The 21,806-nt window shown below is 45.6% G+C and overlaps 2 protein-coding genes across 3 annotated transcripts in view; one reads left to right on the top strand and one right to left on the bottom strand.

The window, feature by feature from the left end:
• pde10a (phosphodiesterase 10A) overlaps window positions 1-21,806 on the bottom strand; it is an 87,907-nt gene that overhangs the window by 55,550 nt on the left and 10,551 nt on the right. The window lies entirely within an intron of this gene.
• On the top strand, window positions 309-12,218 carry LOC108925819 (uncharacterized). The gene is made up of 4 exons (XM_018738079.2): window positions 309-432; window positions 2,273-2,543; window positions 10,567-10,668; window positions 10,833-12,218. Exons 1-4 carry the CDS (start codon window positions 343-345, stop codon window positions 11,246-11,248), a joined length of 879 nt encoding a protein of 292 aa, XP_018593595.1. The 5' UTR covers window positions 309-342; the 3' UTR covers window positions 11,249-12,218.

Raw genomic sequence — 21,806 nt, 5'->3', positions numbered from 1 at the left:
CAGCCGCCGCCTCGACTCCTCCGTCCGCTCCTTCGCGCTGACAGCCCCGCGAGTTTGCGAAGCGAGGACGGCGGAGGGAGGTGGTGTGACGCTGGCTGGTTTCGCGGCGCAAGGGGGCGATGGGGACGGTCCGGTGTGGAAAGTGCCGCCGTCGCTGCCCGTTTCCCCCGCTCGCGCTTCCTGCGTGTCGCCCGAGATGTGGCAGAGCTACATGTAGCCCGTCCGCCTCCCGCAGACGAACTGCCGCGAACGTGAGCGCGGTCTCCGGGGCCGAGCGCTTTCCCAGTAGTCAAGGGGGCTGGCTGGGGGGGGAAGGGAAGCGAAGGGAAGGGGGGGAGCGTGATGGGAGTAAATTCTCAGGGTTGGACATCCTCCGGTTTTATTGCATCGAGGCAGGACGTGGGAGACTCACGGAAAGCCGTAGTGAGAAGGGTAAGAGGAGGAGCTCATCGCGAAATTAGAACAATCCAAAGAGTTTGTATCGCGAGAAAGAAGAAAGAGGCCATTTAATTATGTTTTTTGTGTGTGTGTGTGTGTGCTGTAAGTGCGAACAGTGATATAAGTGATATAACTGGCACTTTCACTCGGCTAAATTGCGTGCTCTTTTTTTTTTCTCTCCTCATCCGCGATTAAATATGCAGCTCCGGCGACTGCAGAGGGTTCGTTTGTCCACGTCGCGGACGGACACACCGCCGCGCGCCACACTCTGTTGTTGCCAAGCAAATCTTTTCGTGCGTTTTCACGGAGAGGGAAAAGACGTTTCGCCCGGTTACTCGCTGGGTGTGTGTCAGCGCGCGCTCGCACGCGCAATCCACCCGTTTAACTCGCGGCTCCCCTCACACGTCCGTCACACTGAAAATGAAACCAGACACGAGGCGATATGAAGCGGCACGCGGCTCGATGCGCACCCTACGTCAGCGCGCGCCGGTATGTGCGTGTGCTGGAGGGTCGAATAGGTGATTTCTTAAAGGTACAGCGTCCGCAAGCATCGGTGCGAGCAAAGCAGCGGGAAACGGTAGCGATGGGGCGTCGTGCGGTCCGAGCGGTCAACTCTCAGCGCGGCACGGGGCTGCGTTTTTGTAATAACCTCAGGCCCTTAGTTATAAAAACAATAAAACCGAACGGCACTTTGCGAGACCTGCAAACTGTCTACACTTATTGAGAACATGTCCCCTTTTATAACACACACACACAGACAGTGCGTTCATTTTGCACATTTTTATTTTTTTATTATACACGTTTTCTTTTATCATTTTCACATAAAATGGATTAATTTTCAAACCTACTTTGTAACTGAAATCCTGGGAATTGGCACAATGAATGTATTACTCAAGTGCACATGCTTTCCTAATCATGGGTAAATACACCGATCACCTGTTTTCAATCAGTGGGCAACAGGGTACTGTCGTGTTAGAGAGGAAGACCACTTGTGTCAAGACCACCCAGTCCCATCACTGTCTCATTATAACGGAAATCGATCAATATAGATCCATATATATATAGATTGCACATTACCAGTACTGAAATACTCCTCTGAAGATTTTCCTCAGAAACAGAATATGCACGAATATTTTTTGATTCGAATGCATAATAAACCACACTTGGTTATTCGTGTTCCGTGATTACATATAAAAGTATTCTGCCGTTTCTTAACAGTTTTATCTGCAGCGTATAAAATAATAAGTACAGGTAGGAACCACTTAAAATCGTTGTCATTTGAAGCGCAGCGCTCAAAAGCGTTCGGTCAGGTTGGAAAAAGAGAATAATCCCTGTTACGCAGGTACCCTGTAGGCCAGGAATTCCACGGCCCCAATTTTCTCTAATTGCATCATTCGAAGGTTAATCGTTTACTTGTGTTTCTAATGATATTTTACCTGTTATTCTTTTGTAGCATCTCTTGTGCAATGCATTGTTTAAAATATATCTATCAATACAGCTCTTCTAAGAACCTAAATTACAAGCACAATTAAAAATTGCTACACTTAAATTGTTTAAATCGCGATATACGATATTACTAATTAAGACTTAAAAATGCAACTCACCACACAGCAATACAAATTAAAATGTATTGCGGGTACAGCTTTTACACAGTTTATACTGAATTCACATAGTATATAATTATTATTATACCTACTGCGGACGCTATAATAATTGCAAGTTGACAAAATGTGCGCATGGAAATGAAAATAAAGCCCTTTGCACTCGGCATTTGAAAACTATTCGACAGCAGCTCGGTTTCTGTGTTTCTTTCTGTTCCTTTTTTTATTCCCAGGATTTCCTGTACCGCTTTTTTGACGTCCCATTGACGTCTTTTTGGGGCCCCACACGGTGTCCAAACCGCTGGAAACGCGGGAGGGTCCGAGTGCGGAGCTGCGCAGGACTCAGACGCCCGCAAACCGAACGGGATCCCGGCCGCAGCGCAGCGCAGCGCAGAAGCCCAGAAGCCCAGAACCGAGCCGTGATCGACGGGCAAACTTTATTCCCAACTCCCGAAAGTCCAAGGAAAGCCTCAGGAAAGAGGCTCCTCACCGACACAACCCGCAGTAACGTTTAACTGTGTAACATATAACGCTACAATATCATCATGCAACGTTAACTTTCAACATTAAATTAGACACTACAACATGATTGATGATGTAGCAATGCTGGAATATTAACGTGAACATCGAGCGCTACAACACGTAATAAGATTACTACATTTAACATTAATCCGCTCGCTACACACTGAGTCACTGAACATTAACGTTTAACAACTCTAAACTCCATTATTTAACGTCATCGTTTATCAGCATCGCAACATTTGACGTGAACTTTAGCAACACTGCGGTATTCAAGTGCGCGTTTGGGTGCGTCTTTATTATAGTTTATACCGCTTATTGTTTAATCCAGTCGTCACATATTATTCGCGGTTTCACCAAAACGCACCTCTGCTGACTTCTTTACTACTCTTTTCAGACACATTAACTTAAGTTAACACGTGTTTCTGCAATAGGGGAAACGAGGAATTATTCTCAACTGTGTAAAACATGATATCGATAACAACACGACATTCGATTCGTATTTAAAATATCTCCAAGATCGAGATGATGCAGTTCAGTTCTGTGGAGGAATTTTTCATCTTTCTCTTCATATGGTGGGTGTTGTTGAAAAGTACAAACGGGGAAAGAGATGCACACATGACATGTAGCACAGTGGGGGGGGGGAATGTGCCGTTGATTCCTCCTTAACTTCTGTAACTGTTTCAACATCAATCATGTGCGGCGCATTACAGTCAAAGTAATGAGACGGACAAGTTTGAATACCAAAATGTAAAGCTGCGTATTAAATATTTGCATAACAAGAGGCCGTTGAACGATGCGATGGACATTACTATTGATGTTTAAACACAGTGGTGATAATGTATTTGTTGAGGAAGTCCTTATTCGTGAAGCTGAGGCTTTTCTCCAAAGCGACTTACAACATTAAGGTTTTCACAGTTATTTTACCCATTATTTATATCTAAGTAGTTTTAACTGGAGCAATTTAGGGTAAGTACCTTACTCAAGGGTACTATAGCTGGAGATGGGAATCGAACGTGTGCCCTTTGGGTCCAAAGGCAGCAGCTCTCACCAGTAGGGTACCAGCCGTCCTTGCTTTGCATTTCGTTCATGGAGTTTTGTTTCTTTGGGAGTCATGAGAGGTGTTTAAGCAATCCTTTCTTACAGTTAAGCAAAGAGCTACTTCAAATATGAGGGAATAACAGGTACAGCGATGTTCATAGTCCATGTGCATATTGTCCCATCCCAATAAAGTATATACACACTTAGTTTGTATGGAGCTCACTGTCAAAGGAAGTGCAGGACAAGGACATATTCATGTAGGCTTGCGCAACAACTCATATTTTTGACTATCGTTGATGATGAAACACTGCGTTACAGAACCAAAGTAACAAAATCTATTTGGGGGAAGGAGAGTTTGAGTATTAATTCTGTTGCTCTGTTATAGCCTGCTAAATAATACTATAAATAAGAGTTTATAGTTTAACGACAATTCAAAACCGAATGCACAGATTTGATTTGAAATGTGCTGGAGAGGTAGCAGAATAATTAATGGCTAGTAAGGCCTTCATGTGTTTACCTGTAGGAGCTCCTGCCATTCTAAAAGGTATCATACACATTACCTTTGTGTCCTTTTGTAAATTCTTCAGGTTAAATTCATTATCGTTAACATTTGTGCGCTTGAATGCATATGGAAATGCATACATATATTTAACGTAAATAATATTTTGGCTTTCGTATACGGTAACGGCTGGCCTCCCGCTTTATATGTACCCTTGAAAACAAGTTAATCATACTGTTGAACTCAAATGATTTATGGCTGTTTCCAACAGGCAAACACTGCAGAACATATCAGACAGGGTTGTAAAGGATATCTGACAGTCCAGAGTGGTTTAAACATATTCCATATCCTTCCACATGTGGCCCTGTGAAAATTCACACAGCATTTGGCCTGCTGATCATTGCCTACCATCAGGAATAGAAAGCGGGCGTAAGGCACACCGAGAAGTTTTGATACATATGTGGGTTGTATTTCCTGTTATGAACACTTTAACAAATAAACAATTATGACATATACCTTCTTCTGCAATACAAAATATTTTTTAAAATAAAAGCCATGCACCTAAACAAAATTCTAATTCTTAGAACTACACTTAGAATGTTACACTATAAAACAGATTTGATATTCAAGTCTTCGAAATAAAAGTTTTATCAAAGTTTTCCGGATTTACCATGTACTCTGACTTTTATGATTGTTTTACGGTGTATTAATCCCATTCGGATTCCCACACTGTCTTGGTGAGTCTGGCTACATACCAGGTCGCACAAATGCCACCAGGGCCTGTAGGCCTGGGATCTCAAGCGTTTCTGTCCCTCTGCTCAGTTCCACTCATAGTGCTGTTTTTGCCATGGACACAAAATAAGCACAAGTGGCACGCCTCCGCTGCGTAACGCTGATGCAACGGCATCGTAACGTACACCGTCTTCTGGCCTTGCAACTTTTTTAATCTCGGGCTGGGCACCGCGCCGCATTCTGATCATATCTGGGCAGCGGTTGTTGGGTTGCGTCAACTGGCACCCCCCCCCCCCCCCCACCCGGTCACGCTGAGCTCTGACGTTTCTGTGCAAACAGACGACTCTCCGGCGGCGGAGGAGCACAAGGGGCTGCCAGCTGCAGGTTCGGGCATAGGGCAGTCCTGCCATTGTGGTTTGCGGTGATTTGTCAGAATGTTACAGGTGCAACAGTCCTGCGCTGCTTACCTCATCAACTGCCATTGTTTAATCTCAGTAATGATACAGCCAATATTTCTCTGAGAAACAAATCAATCTTGAACTCTGACATGCAAACACTCTGGGGCCAAGACTTATCCAAAACCACAGTGGTATTCTACACCTTGTTCCAGGACAAAGGGCACTAATACATACTTCTGTCACGCCATACCACTTGTAGCCAGACTTTATCGTTTTAATGTAACATGTCCATATATGCTAGTACAAGCAGGGACAGAGTCAGAGGATATTCATTTTTGTGTTACTGAAGCTTTGCTCTCTTCTTATTTTATTTGCAAATTGACTGTAGAGTATGTAGATTCACCAAGTAAACTATTCAGTGACTGAGTTATGCAAGTGGTATGTGATGATTTTGACCAAATCAACTATGCTGTATGTTGTGTCATGCTGCAGTATTTTAAAGAGCTGTAAGTCAGGTTTTGGTGCAGATATAGATATGTCATTGGAAAAACAAAAGTCACTGTCATAAAAACACTGCACGTTCAGTGTACCTTTTCAATATTATGTATGACATTTAGAGAGATGTACTAATTATTTTTCTAATGTATTATGAAATATTTTTAAAAAAGGTTCAACATTGTAACATCTGTAGTTAAAATCATAACTCAAAATTTAGTAGCCAAGGAAAAAAACTAATTATCTGTCATATAATTTGTGTCTGGACTCTAATCTTTCCACTACAACAAAAATAAGAAAACTGATACTGTTGATGAAAATATAAAATATTTCTTTTAACTGCAATTTTTCTTTTTCATAAGAAAAAAATCCCCCAACTTTTAAGCATGTAACCATTTGTGAAAATACAGAAGTTTAGGAATAGGGCTGTGCTACAAGTTAGACTTTGGCATAATCAAGTAACATATGACCTTTACCATCTGTAAGAGGTCACAGTCTTGCTCACCAGGTCCATTTTTCCCGAAAACAGCCAGGAAAACACCTGTCAGACACCAGTTGTGAGAAGACTGACGGATCATAACGCAAATCACAGGTGATTTGCCCACCGGTTCAAACAGGACCTGAAATTGAAAGCTGGGTTACTCCAACCTATTGCATACACACTAAAAGTACCCTTCCAGAAATGTACGATGTATTCCCTAATTGAAAATATCAGAAAAACCAACACTATTATATACGTACGTAAATGACATTTTAATTTATGCAACATACAGTATACTTAAAAAAAAAAAAAAACAAAATATAGTAAAAACAGTAATGTGTATTCAGAACATCACATAATATACTGTATAGATGACCCTATCCAAGCAGTTATTGATAATGAATGAATTAATGAATGAATATATTACAATATAGCCCTGCCAGATGATTAGGTCAACAAGTAAAATACTGTAAATTTATCTTGTGTGACTTCAAATTTGCCTTTAAAGGTTCTTAGGAATATAACTTTGTTTTTGGGCCGTGAATCACTGCAGTGGCTCACAAAACAGGACAGAAAGTGTAAAGCATAAATGTTAACTACACGCACTGAAGTTTTCTCGTAAGAATGAATAAAATGCAAAACTAAAAGGGCAGCAGTATGAAGGAAATATAGCAAGAGGTCGAAAAGTCAAAGTGACAGATGCAAAAATGCCATCCATCCATCCATCCATCTTCCTCCGCTTTTATCCGGGGCCGGGTCGCGGGGGCAGCAGTCCGAGCAGAGTACTCCAGACCTCCCTCTCCCCGCACACCTCCTCCAGTTCCTCTGGGGGAACCCCAAGGCGTTCCCAGGCCAGCCGGGAGACATAGTCTCTCCAACGTGTCCTGGGTCTGCCCCGAGGCCTCCTCCCAGTGGGGCAAGCCCGGAGCACCTCCCCAGGGAGGCGTCCAGGAGGCATCCGGAACAGATGCCCGAGCCACCTCAACTGGCTCCTCTCGATGCGGAGGAGCAGCGGCTCTACTCCGAGCTCCTCCCGGGTGACTGAGCTCCTCACCCTATCCCTAAGGGTGCGCCCAGCCACTCTGCGGAGGAAACTCATTTCTGCCGCTTGTATCCGCGATCTCATTCTTTCGGTCATGATCCAGAGTTCATGACCATAGGTGAGGGTAGGAACGTAGATCGACCGGTAAATTGAGAGCTTCGCCTTACGACTCAGCTCCCTCTTCACCACAACAGACCGGTACAATGACCGCATTACTGCAGACGCCGCACCGATCCGTCTGTCGACCTGCCGCTCCATTTTTCCCTCACTCGTGAACAAGACCCCAAGATACTTAAACTCCTCCACTTGAGGGAGCAACTCCCCCCTAACCCGGAGGGAGCAATCCACCTTTTTCCGACTGAGAACCATGGCCTCGGATTTGGAGGTGCTGATTCTCATCCCCGCCGCTTCGCACTCGGCTGCAAACCTCCCCAGTGCACGCTGCAAGTCTTGACTTGATGAAGCCAACAGGACCACATCGTCCGCAAAAAGCAGAGACGAGATCTCGCGGCCACCAAAGCAGACACCCTCCGTTCCCTGACTGCGCCTAGAAATTCTGTCCATGAAAATAATGAACAGAATCGGTGACAAAGGGCAGCCCTGGCGGAGTCCAACATGCACCGGGAACAGGTCTGACTTACTGCCGGCAATGCGAACCAAGCTCCTGCTCCGGTCATACAGGGAACGAACAGCCCGTAGCAACGAGCCCCGAACCCCATAATCCCGAAGCACCCCCCACAGGATGCCACGAGGGACACGGTCGAATGCCTTCTCCAGGTCCACAAAACACATATGGACTGGTTGGGCAAACTCCCACGAACCCTCCAACACCCTAGTGAGGGTATAGAGCTGGTCCAGTGTTCCACGGCCAGGGCGAAAACCGCATTGCTCCTCCTGAATCCGAGGTTCGACTATCGGTCGGATTCTCCTTTCCAGTACCCTGGCATAGACTTTCCCAGGGAGGCTAAGGAGTGTGATCCCCCTGTAGTTGGAACACAATCTCCGGTCCCCCTTCTTAAAAAGAGGGACCACCACCCCGGTCTGCCAGTCCAGAGGCACCGTTCCCGAACTCCACGCGATGCTGCAGAGGCGTGTCAGCCAAGACAGCCCCACAACATCCAGAGACTTGAGAAACTCGGGGCGGATCTCATCCACCCCCGGAGCCTTGCCACCGAGGAGTTTTTTGACTACCTCAGCAACTTCAGCCAGGGTAATGGACGAGTCCCCCTCCGAGTCCCCAGCCTCAGCTTCCTCTACGGAAGGCGTGTCGGAGGGATTGAGGAGATCCTCAAAGTACTCCTTCCACCGCCCGAGAACATCCTCAGCTGAGGTCAGCAGCGCACCACTTCCACTGTAAACAGTGTTCGTGGAACACCGCTTCCCCCCTCTGAGTCGCCGGACGGTTTGCCAGAATCTCTTTGAGGCCGACCGAAAGTCTTCCTCCATGGCCTCACCGAACTCCTCCCAAGCCCGAGTTTTTGCCGCGGCGACTGCCAGAGCCGCGCACCGTTTGGCCCGTCGGTACCCGTCAGCTGCTTCAGGAGTCCCATGAGCCAGCCAGGCCCGATAGAACTCCTTCTTCAGCTTGACGGCATCCCTTACTTCCGGTGTCCACCACCGTGTTCGGGGATTGCCGCCGCGACAGGCACCGGAGACCTTATGGCCGCAGCTCCGAACAGACGCACCGACAATGGAGGAGCGGAACATAGTCCATTCAGACTCAATGTCCCCCACCTCCCTCGGGACCTGGTTGAAGCTCTGTCGGAGGTGGGAGTTGAAGACCTCTCTGACAGGGGCCTCCGCCAAACGTTCCCAACAGACCCTCACTATGCGTTTGGGCCTGCCAGGTCTGTCCAGCTTTTTCCCCCGCCATCGAATCCAACTCACCACCAGGTGGTGATCAGTTGACAGCTCAGCCCCTCTCTTCACCCGAGTGTCCAAGACATATGGCCGAAGGTCAGAAGAAACGACTACAAAGTCGATCATCGACCTCCGACCTAGGGTGTCCTGGTGCCAAGTGCACTGGTGGACACCCTTATGCATGAACATGGTGTTCGTTATGGATAAACCGCGACTAGCACAGAAATCCAATAACAACTCACCGCTCGGGTTCAGATCAGGGAGGCCGTTCCTCCCAATCACGCCCCTCCAGGTATCACTGTCGCTGCCCACGTGGGCGTTAAAGTCCCCCAGTAGAACGACAGAGTCCCCAGTGGGAGCGCTTTCCAGCACGCCCCCCAGGGACTCTAAAAAGGCCGGGTACTCTACACTGCCGCTAGGCGCATAAGCACAAACGACAGTGAGAGACCGTTCCCTGACCCGAAGGCGTAGGGAGACGACCCTCTCATTCACCGGGGTAGACTCCAACACATGGCGGCTGAACTGGGGGGCTATTAATAAGCCCACACCAGCCCGCCGCCTCTCACCTTGGGCAACGCCAGAATAGTGGAGAGTCCACCCTCGATCGAGTAGAGTGGTTCCAGAACCCAAGCTGTGAGTGGAAGTGAGCCCGACTATATCTAGACGGTATCTCTCAACTTCCCGCACCAGCTCAGGCTCCTTCCCCGCCAGTGAGGTGACATTCCAAGTCCCAAAAACCAGAGTTGGCGCCCGAGGTTCGGGTCGGCCGGGCACTCGGCCCCGACCACCGCCCAAATCACAACGCACCGGCCCCTTATGGTTTCTCCGGCAGGTGGTGAGCCCACCGAAGAGCGGCTCCACGTTGTGGCTTCGGGCTGAGCCCGGCCAGGCCCCGTGGGCATAGACCTGGCCACCAGGCGCTCGCATGCGAGCCCCCCCCCCAGGCCTGGCTCCAGGGTGGGGCCCCGGTGACCCCATACCGGGCGGGGTAAACGGACGCCTTGATTTTTTTGTCATAAGGGGTTTTTGAACCGCGCTTTGTCTCGTCTGTCATCCAGGACCTGTCTGCCATGGGAGACCCTACCAGGGGCATGTAGCCCCAGACAACATAGCTCCTGGACTCATTCAGGCACTCAAACCCCTCCACCACGATAAGGTGGCGGTTCACGGAGGAGGATGCAAAAATGGTTAAACAAAAAAGAGGGGAAAAAACTATCTAACCCTCTGATACAGTGTACAATGTGACAAAATTCTGAGAAACTATGAAAGCCAAAATACTACTTACATTAAATATGGGTGTAAATTTCCAACGTGCATTTTGTTTCTATGATCGTGAATATAGCTATATATCTTGTGTCGGGAAAAAAATGTCGTTTTTGGCTGAAAGAAATCTACAAGGAATGAGGTTTTTTAAGCAATCTTGCTATGATTGGTTATTCAGCTGTTTCTATACATTCTAGAAACACCTCTTTGCACAAGGGCAGCGGAAGCAGCGGCAGGAGCAGCAGCAGCAGGCGGCCTGCAGCCTCGGACAGGCACGGGGCCTTCAGGACTCCCCCAAGGTGGGTCTCGCGTCGAGGAGGACAAGCGAACAGCATGCAGAGAGAGGAGGAGCCACGGCGTTGCTGCATCGGCAAAACGTCCCTGCGCTCCTTAGAGTAAGAGAAGGGCCTGCATTTTATTTCCCACATTTTAGTGTTTTTCTTTTTTATTTTCTTGTATTAAGCCAAAGAAAGACTTCAAAGGGACATCTGCGGTCATGACATCACGCACATTTGGGGTTTCCCTGCCCCTGTAAATCGAGCATCGACGCAAGCTAATCCCCTCAACGTCAACGAGATCTTATTTTTCTCTTTCTGCTTGACGCAAAGAGCCGATAAAGCTTGTGCTATAATAAATAAACGGAAAACCCTCCCAGCAGTTTGTTCAGATTGCAAAGCGCAAACTCTCCTCCTTGAACCATTGAATAAAACGGACAAAACCGAAGTGCAGAGAGCCCCTCCTCCCGCCCCCTCAACAACAGCAGTCGTGCAGCTGGAACAACTGGAACATATGTTTCACGTATGTCACGCATCACGGTTCACCACGCCTGGCCTTCCCTCTGCCGACACAGCAATAATCTGCAGGGCCCCTCACCATTAGTGACCTTGACTGGCCTTTTAAAGTATTTCATGTGGTTGCTGTTGTTGCAAATCTTTAATAAAATGTAGAAAATACGTTTCATTGCACATTATAAAACAGAAATTTAAAATGCACTTTTAAGGGTGTAAAAGCAGCCATTCCTTGCCCATGTGTGCAGTAATTCATTATACTTTGGTAAGGTAAGGTAACTAAAGAGCGAAACCCAGTTCTGTCATTAGCACTTATAAAATGCGCAGCAGAAAAGATTGAGGGAAAACACAGGAAACATTTCTGTTGTGTATTTTCATGAACTGATGTCGCAACAAGACGCAGCACTTCCGTGACAGATTTTTATAATCTAACACATTGAGTTGTTCTCTTTTTTCCTACTTTTACCCTGGGAAAAAAGCACAAAATTCTTGCGTTCATCTATTATCCATAACTTCTCGTACAGGATACGAGGCGGGGCAGGACACGAGTACAAAATAGTTATATTTTCTGAATTAATGTACGTCATACAACAATAGAATATGACCTACGGGAAGTAAGACTGGTATAAATGTTTTCTGAGTGGTAAAAGCACTTGAGATAAAAACAACTATTAAATCTCTTATTCAGGTATAAGAGAAAAGCAAGAGCACTAGGCTCAGGAAAGTCACTTTCAGTTAATAACAGAAATATATTATAAAAGTGTGCATGTATGCAAACCATGCTGTTTGTAGGTGTACCTTAACTAGGGGTTAATGGGTTCCATGAAAATAAAATAAAGTATAAAGTATAAAAGAAATTTTGGCTGGTGAAATTTTCTAAAAATGTGACTCCAAGCACGAGTGCTCCAAATACGGTGCTGTTTATTAAATGAGATCATATGATACTTTGTAAAACAATGATGGTTCTAAGAGAAATACAATACGGAGCATAAACAGTCGGTTCTTTGCAACCGTCCATTTTGAGTGTTGCTTTGTGCTCTTGCCTGAGCGGAGCTGCGCAGAGAGACACACACACACACACACACACACACACACACACACACACACACACACACACACACACACACACACACGCACGCACACGAAAGCACAGAGTCCAGGCCTCGGAGCTGGCCTTGAACTGGGGAAAAAAAATCTTACAAATGATAACAGGACCTTGGCTCTCCCAACGCCTCCCCATAACGCTGTCTGTGGTCATTCCTTATCTCCTATTCCAGTCAATCTGCAAAAACTCACCCAATTGTCCCAAATGACGACAATTGGGTGTATATTATCAGATACGTTAAAATGAGGCATTTTAAGATCTTGAATATTTTTTCTCTTACATGAATATAGATAAATTTGGCCTTCAGAGGAATATCTAATAGACTCATAAATGCTACTGTAAATGTTATTATAATGCTTAACCTTTTAACCCCAGGGTTTAGGTAGCACCAGTTAATATTATTCATATATCATTTCGGGATGTGCTTGTGTATTGCTATGTCTATACTCATTTATTTTGCTGATATCTGTGTTTATGCATCTGAAAGTATTTTTTTATGCTTACAATATAACTCTGAACATCTTCATGTTAAAATCATCACAGTGAAAATGTGAACTTGAGTCTACTTTTAGAAAGTGCCCACATTTCATTCAAGAAGTTTTACCCAGTGAGACATCCTTCAGATTCATCTTAAGTAATGTCACGATTATTTATTCATAAAACATTTATTTTTATCTTTCAGAAGACCCTAACTCAGGTCTCAGGTCGAATGAATAAAAGGCACAAATGATTTAAAATATCTAAAAATATTTCAGGTGTTCCTGGCCCATATAAAGAATGGACAAGAAAAAAAAAAACAAAATATTTGAAACAGCTTCACATGCATTTGGGAGCAATCAATTTCTTGTGCTTTCGGTTCTGACAGGGAAGATGCCTCACACTACATCTGTTAGTGGGATCCGTCATCACACTCATCCCCTCTCATCCTGCTCACGGACTTCAAAGTAGAGGGAAAAATCACAAAAAGACCTGCTCGCAGTCCACCGTTTTGTTCTTTTCCATGATAGTCACCATGTTTCCATGCTAGCTTAGTGTGATGTTTACATGACAGGGATTTAAAAAACCCTCAAAATCCACGAGGTACAACAAGGAATGTCCATAAGAAAGGGGCAAAAAGCCAAAAATCAGCCGAGAACTGTAATCAGACAACCACTCATCTTAATGCAGAGCTTGCAGTGGAGTTCCTTGAAAATGTCAATCTCACTACAAACCCTGCGGCAATCTTAATACAAAAGTTTGAATCATCCGTATAAGGAAAAAAAGTCTTGGCCAACTGTAAAAAAGGTATTACTCAACAAGAGAATATATGTAACAGCGTGTGAATATAAATGGTAACAGATGGTAATGCGGTAGGACCAGATTAGGAAGCAAAGATTTGTGGGTAGAGCTAAACAGACACTGATGGCCTTGCTGCTGGCACAGATAAAATATATTAACAAGGTGTGTTGTTTTTAGTCTGTAGGGGGGATGTATTTCAAAGAGATTGTGTCTGCACCGTGACCACTCTGTGGCAGGGATGACAGGTCATCCAAATCCCGTGGGGCTGAAGGCAGAGGTCACGCAAAATGAAGCTCCTGGCTTCCCTCTCCACTGATTTCCCATCACATGCATTGCGCAGTGAAAGCTCTCATTCCGAGAGGACCCGCCCCCCCCGCCGAGCTGCAGTCGCTTCGAAAAACGTGGGATGGTTTGGACGGGGAACGAGGGGCTTGCTCTCACACCGCTGGCATCCGAAGCACTGGAGCGACACAACGCACGCCCTGTGCCTTAGCTCTTACAGCAGTACCTCCCGTTCCGCACCTGTCAGTCCGCACGGGCGGCAAGCTTGTTCGCCTGGCCTCCAACAACCAGGCCTTTTCTCTGCAGCGCGTGAACATTCACAACCCGTCACTGTGACGCTGCACAGCGGTCCCGTGGACACTAACAACTGTAGTGATCTCACTGCAGAGGCAAAGTGCTTTATAAACATGGGTGTGCAGAGGGAGGGGCTCTGCAGGTGTGTGTGTGTCCCGCACAGCGATATCACGTGGGGGTGCAGCCTCCAGAAATGAGCCTGTAGCTCAATTTTTTTCGCATGCGTTAACCGTCCCCGCCGCCCACAAATCTTGCAGTCTCCTGTAGCACGTGGACAGGGCCAGCACCTCCCGCGCAAACACAAATGATCGTCTCCTGAGCACGAACGCGCACGTGTGTCCTCGACCCACCCGCCGGCACACCCCCGTGTCCCTGTGTGTACTCAAAGCGCTGTACTAATGCAACAGCCGCGCACACGGCGCGTCTCGCTGCAGTGTCTCCACTGACGATCCCCAGGGCAGCCTGTCCATTGACGTCAGAGGCCGGCCCTGGACAAAAAAACACACAGATCCCCAAGGCTGAGGAGAACGTCTCTGTGGCATGAAGAGCTACTGTTAAATTAATGAAAAATACATCTTTGTGCCTCTGAAGGGTGTAGCTTTAAATTACCCAGATTACCTCCATTACCTCTTCTGCAGCAATCAATGTAATAATACTAACAATAATAATAGTAATAGTGATGGTGTTTACATTTGATGAGGCTCAATGACAATATTTTATCATCACTTCACATCCTATCGGTCGAAATCCTCACTCCTTATATTTCCTGTAGACATTACAATGTACAGTATGAATAAATGGCAAACAAGTTATACACTGAACACCATTACATGGGTATGTAAGTCAGTGTAAATATTTTTGAACGCTGTAGAATACACATTTCAGAACCGCTTGTCCCATACGGCTAGAGTTTAATTTTAATAATTGTAATGAATTTTCCTTCTTATTTGGAAAGCTCTGGTTCTACTCTATTTGTCGAAGAGTGCACCTTTAAGAGCTGCAATATAATAAATAATACGCATATCAATTATCTTTGACGTGTAAAATACAGGGATTTTTCGCACGCTTTGCTGTGCTAGAAAAGAAAAATGAACAGAAAGAAGAACATTTCCCTCAATCAGTACGTTATCTCCGTTTTGACGTAACTTAAGTCTTTATGGGTTTGGACCAAGTCAGACACGATGAATTATGACTCAGTTCGAAGATATATAAAGGAGGTAACATAACTTTAACATAACTTTCCTCACGTTTTGTTTCAGTTAAAAAATGTTAACCTTTCAAAGGTTTCCCACAAGCGACACACAAAGAGCTATAAAGAGGAGAAAGCAATAAGGGCAGAAACGGACGTAAAAGGTCGCGAAGACAAAATGAAATGTGTTGGCGAAGCCGCGTCTTCAAAAAAAAGGGGGGGGGAATTATGTTCTACTCCGCTCATCTACTGCCATAACGTCGCTGGGGTTTTCTTACATCAGGAAAAATGCTTTTCTTATTTATAATTTACAAAGTCATTCTTGGGATTGTCCTACGACTACTGGATATAAATGTAAAGCGGGTCAAACTGGCAGAAGCTTCGGAACCGATTCGGGCGGCAAAGCGTGAAGTAGCGCGGCGCGAGCCGCAGAGCAGAGCGCGCGCGGGCGCGCGCGAGAGAGAGAGAGAGAGCGCGAGGCGCGCTGTCGAAGCCCTGTGATGTTGAGTCGAGCTGAGCGCTGCGGTCGGAGAGAGAACTGCGGAAGGCACATGAATCAAAACCCCATCTAGGAGGGCGAAAAAAAAAAAAAAAAAGAGAAGATGAAAAAAGAGATGGTGGGGGGGAGCGGAGCGGGAGCGCGAGCTGGGGGCTGGGGGGTCTCGCGTCTGCGTCAGAGCTCCAGCCAATGCAGTTAGAGACGCTGCTGTCTCTGGCGCTCGCGCTGTCTGTCTTTCAGGGTCTCCTGCGGAGTGCGTCAGAGCGCTGGCATCAATTACTCCTGCCTCAACCCTTCTATATATATATATATATATATATATATATACCTCTCTCTCTCTCTCTCTCTCTCTCTCTCTCACACACACACACACACACAGAGTTACCGGGTCGCGCTGCCCTCGCACCGAGCCCTCCTGCCCTCCTTTGCCCAACCCGCCAAGACCTCTTCACCGAAGCCCATGAAAATGGCGGCCGCCTTTACAAAAATGAAGAGGGACTTGAGCGTCCAACACGGCAGAGTCCAGCTCCTCGCTCTCTGTCTCCCGTCAGCAACGCCAGCTTGTACAACAAGCGCAGTACACGTAACAAGGGGAGGAAAGAGCTGGTGTGCCGGCGCCTGGATCCAGGCCCGCCGAACGCGAGGGGTCTCGCCGCACTACCTGCTCAAACTCGACACACACGCGCACACACTAGCGCCGTCACGTCCGTCCTCACGCACACGCTCATCCGCACGCCGCGCCCTCATTTCTAACCAGAACATACGCATGTGCATCCCAGCACATAGCTCCATACACACACACACACACACACACACTAGGCCCAGCTGTGGCTCCACTGCTGGATTCGCGTGCGTACAGCTCTCGCGCTCTTCCTGCCTGTGCTCCGTGCAGGAGTGTGCGGAAGCGCCCGGCTCACACCCGTCCCCAAGAGCGCGGGAAGAGTGCCGAAGCGGTTCGGCCTGCGATAAAGAGTCGCTTCCATGTCCAGCCCGAGTTCTCGCCCACTGCGACGAATGAGATGCCACGTAAAGACACACGTACTGGGCGCCTGCTTTCATTCCCGCCACTGTAAGCACCATAGTTTGACACTGATACTACGATTTGCATTTTTTAAGGTTTACGTAACAATCGCACAAAGATTACAAATTGTTTTTAAACTCTCAGATGAGTGTTTCAGTATGCCGGGTCACACAAAAGTATTCTTTCTGGAAAAAATGATTTATTAAAAACATTACAAATGATATGTTTTTTTTATGAATTATGTGTTTAATCTTTCGGTCAATGCACTCTGCTGCTTTGTTAAATGAATGTACAGAATCTTCTCAACAAGCTGCTTTTATATTTCTCTTGTTTAATCACTGAAGAGAATGAATATAAATACACACACACACACATTTTCAGAACCGCTTGTTCCAAGTGGGGTTGCGGCAAGCCAGAGCCTAACCCGGCAACACAGGGCGTAAGGCCAGAGGGGGAGGGGACACACCCAGGGCGGGACACCAGTCCGTCACAAGGCACCCCAAGCGGCACTCGAACCCCAGACCCACCGGAGAGCAGGACTATGGTCCAACCCACTGCGCCACTGCGCCCCCTCTTGAATATAAATAGTGTTACTTAAATATGTAGAATTTGTGTGATTTGAATGCTATGCACGTGTGTGTTGTGTGTGAACATTCAGCTTTGAAAAAGTTTTCTCTTTTTTCATTTACACTATAAAATATCATCATCTCTGCTTGATATGATTTTAGTGTGATTTTATCAAGCTTTTATTCAAATTTCACATAGTTTCTTTAACTACCTTAAAAAAAAGGCAATACTTCAGACCTTCATCACAAGCAGTGCCCCTAAACATTAGAAACACAGAAGCAATACACACCAGTCTGCAAAATCAGCTGCATGATGGGAATTTGCACCCCCCCCCCCACCCTCACCCGACCCCCAGCCCGACCCCCCATGATAGACATGCCTTTTCCATTTGTATTTTAAAAGTGTTCAGGCAACACATTTTTTAATGCAGAATTCTCTTCTCTCCAAAACATTTCAGCGCAGAATGGAACAAAATAAAGTTGACAAGAGATTAAAAAAAAACTATTTTAATCCCTAAATGAGGATATAATGCACACGGGGGAAAAACTGTTAAAAAGCTACCGGTGGTAACTTTTAAAATGGAACTTATCAATTCTGCAGTCCTGTTTTCTTATATTAAACATGCTCATTGGTAACTGAGGATATAAAATACAACTGAAATGTTACATACTTGTACTGTTTTTATATATAGAGTAAAACCATTTACTTAACAAATGGGTAAACTGAACATTGCAAACAAGTGTACATATTATTTGGACTGGTAATTCTGGAAAAGAGACAAAATTAATACAAAGTAAAACATTCTATAAATATGCTCTATAGACCAATAACTTCCATTACATCTATGTTTTAATGAAGGCCTTGGAGGCCAAATATTGCATATTTAAGTAATCACCTTTCAATTAAGCAATGTGTGGGATATCATTATAGTGGAAACTAGATGCTTAACACATTTAACAGCCCTGAAAATATGCAAAGGCTTCATTATTTTGATCTGTATCTTTCCTGGACTCTTGTATCAGATTTTAGGCGAGTAGAAATTCCGTTGCATTTTTCCCCATATTTTTACACAGTAATATGCTGGCAGCGCACATTTATCTCACTGGGTCCTTCACATTTTTTTGCATTTGAGCGAATTAAGTTAATCTGTGTCTGAGCTTGTCTTTTGTTGACCGAAAAAGAATGACTTTCTCTAGGATGCGATCAGCGAACACCGACGTGGAGCACATCCGTGCCCGGCTTCACCACCGTGCGCCGGCTGGACAAGGAGGCGAGTCTCAACACGCTGCTCGAGAGGTGCAGCTGAAAAGCAGACCTCCTCGTCTCTCTTTGTGTATCAATAAATGTCTTCCTTGGTGGGGATTTGGTGACCACAGGTCCTACATCATTATTTACATTTACATTTATTCATTTAGCAGACGCTTTTCTCCAAAGCGAGGTACGTCTTGCAGAAAAATACAGTGAACGCATTACATCAACATACACAGATTACACATAAACATTATGGATTACACATTATACATTATACAGATTAAATATTATCTATTCTGCCCTCCATTTGTGTCTACTACCCGATCATATTGTCAAAATGCACCATTTGAACTCCGCATGAACTGGCATTCAGCAAAATGTATGTATTTATGTGTTTCCACAGCTGGATATTTACTCAGCCCAGTCCTTTAAAATTTACACTTTATCCAAGGTTTTTGAACCCATGACCCGCTGATGATATTAGCGTCCCACACTGGTGTGTAGACACATTTTACGCATTCTTGTCATAGCCCGTGACCGTGACCAGCTTACTTTGTTTAGTCTACAGTTGTACAGACAATCTGAAGCTAATACACAAGGGCATATTTTTTATTGTTAAAGGTTAGGAAAGGGCTCCGAATGTGACGAGCATAAGTTACACTTACAGTTTCTGCATTTTTAACATGTTTAAATTAAGGGCCCATACAGCTCTCCTCTCAGGCAACTGAAACCAAAACAGCGCCTCCAGTTTTTGTCTTAATGGAAAAATAAAAGCAAGTAAAACAGGGGAACTATTTCTGATGTGTCTGTTTTAGACCCTGCAACTCAACAAATCTGATGTCATTTACTGTGTTTTCACCCAAGGAAAAGGCAAAGTACTAGACTCTCTGCTTGCAATGACAGGAAAAAGACTATGGAAAAAAAAACAGTGAAAGAAGGCATGAAGGACACAGTTATGCAGCACCGACTGTTAGAGAGACATAACACATCATTTACATATGGTATTATTATTATTATTATTATTATTATTACTGAGGTTAAATGCCTCTGTCAAGGACATGACACAAGTGCCCCTCCTGGGACATGAAACAGTAACCTTTGTGCTGGATACATAATCACTACACAAGTTTGCACAATATACCATATAACTTTTACACATCAAAATCTACAGTATTAATATGTAATATTGAAAATATTAAAAGATGTTTTTGTACATGTGAAATCTGAAAGTACAACTTTTACATATAAAATGAGACATGTTTTGTGCAGAACTGGATTAGTAAATATAAAGAAATATTTAAATGATCTGTACTTTATTGTTTAATTACTAGGGGGTGCGGTGGCGCAGTGGGTTGGACCGGGTCCTGCTCTCCAGTGGGTCTGGGGTTCGAGTCCCGCTTGGGGTGCCTTGTGACGGACTGGTGTCCTGTCCTGGGTGTGTCCCCTCCCCCTCTGGCCTTACGCCCTGTGTTGCCGGGTTAGGCTCCGGTTCCCCGTGACCCCGTATGGGACAAGCGGTTCTGGAAATGTGTGTGTGTGTGTGTGTGTGTGTGTGTGTGTGTGTGTGTTTAATTACTCTATTTGTATTTAAGTAACGGACTTAGTGTCAGAAAAAAAGGACTAACATATTAATCGCTGTATGGCTCTTTGGAGAAAAGTTTACTAAATTAATAAATGTCCACGTAGGCGCAGCGCTCGTTTTGAAATGGAATGACATATATAAATATATTTTTGTTTTTTTTTTTTTGCATTTTTAAGAAACTGCGACGCTCCATACGCAGCCGAAATTCAAACCAGGTGAGCGAGTGACTCACAGGTGAGAAATAGCGGCGATGACACGTGACCCGGACCCGCGCGCCCGCGAGCGTCACGCCGCCCTCCCGCTCGAGCGCGGCAGTTCTGCTCGTGCGCAGTCTCACGTGCTCCCTTCCAAGCGCTCGTCTCACTTCATTTCACCGCCGAGTCTGTGCTGGAGCCGCGCGTTCGGTGCTGCCAATTCCCGGACGGTGACCTTCACCCCGCTCGGTCGCATTGGCGTTTTAGCGCCATCTCGTGGCCAAGCGGCGGAACTACAGCTACACGTGAGCACACGGGCAGTAGTTCGGAAGCGTCAAATTGACATTTTGAACACTGGATATTTTGACAGCGAAGCAACGTTTCCAAAAGACAGCTATATTACATAAAATCACACTTTTAAAGAATTATCCAAGTCTTCAAATTTTACCTGAACTGTAACATTTCGACTTTTTTGCAGAAGCTTCTTTTATAGAACCTCGTTTAACGAGGTTCGACCAGTAAAACACACACACACACACACACACACACACACACACACACACACACACACACGCTTTGTTTTTCTTTGTTTTTTTTTTTTATGAAGAACTTTTAGCGGTCGTAAGGGGGCGTGGTGGCGCAGCGGGTTTGACCGGGTCCTGCTCTCTGGCGGGTCTGGGGTTCGAGTCCCGCTTGGGGTGCCTTGCGCCAGACGGGCATCCTGTCCTGGGTGTGTCCCGTCCCCCTCCAGCCTTACGCCCTGAGTTGCCGGGTTAGGCCTAGCTCCCCGCGACCCCGTATGGGAGAAGCGGTTCAGTGTGTGTGTGTGTGTGTGTGTGTGTGTGTTTGTGTATTTTATTGGTCGTACGACGACGAAAGCCTCGTTGTATAGTCGCTAAAGCACAGAAATCTGGATCCTATGGTTACTGTCTTCTGCTGATGACCAGATATGACACTTTTAATTATTAATTCATGTAACTGAATGTTTCCTCCAAAGCAAGTTAAAATGTGACGTTTCCAATCTATACTACTATGCGATCTAGTTATTTAGCCATTCTAATCTTTCTGTAGTAATTCGGGTTTAGCATCTTTCTCGTGTTTCCATTGCTAGGCGTGAGCACAAGCAAATTCCCACTCATTTTTGACTCTGTATCTATATAAACTGCCTGTGACGGACCCCTATAAGGAAAATCAGCGTTTTGCTCACGGCTTTACCGCCTTTACCGTGTCGCAGTCCTTCGTTCGGCCAGCAGGCGGCGGTAGTGTTCAGTGTTCAGCGCGCAAACACAACTACGTACTAGTAAATAGAGCCGAAATGACCTTTTCCGGACACGTTTATTAAACGTTTATAATTCGGTCAGCCTCAGTCGAAAATTAGCAGGTGGGA

This window comes from Scleropages formosus, chromosome 8, assembly GCF_900964775.1.
Source record: "Scleropages formosus chromosome 8, fSclFor1.1, whole genome shotgun sequence".
NCBI lineage: Eukaryota > Metazoa > Chordata > Actinopteri > Osteoglossiformes > Osteoglossidae > Scleropages > Scleropages formosus.
The sequence above is the reverse complement of the archived record's forward strand: the minus strand, read 5'-3'. Positions and strand labels throughout refer to the sequence as shown.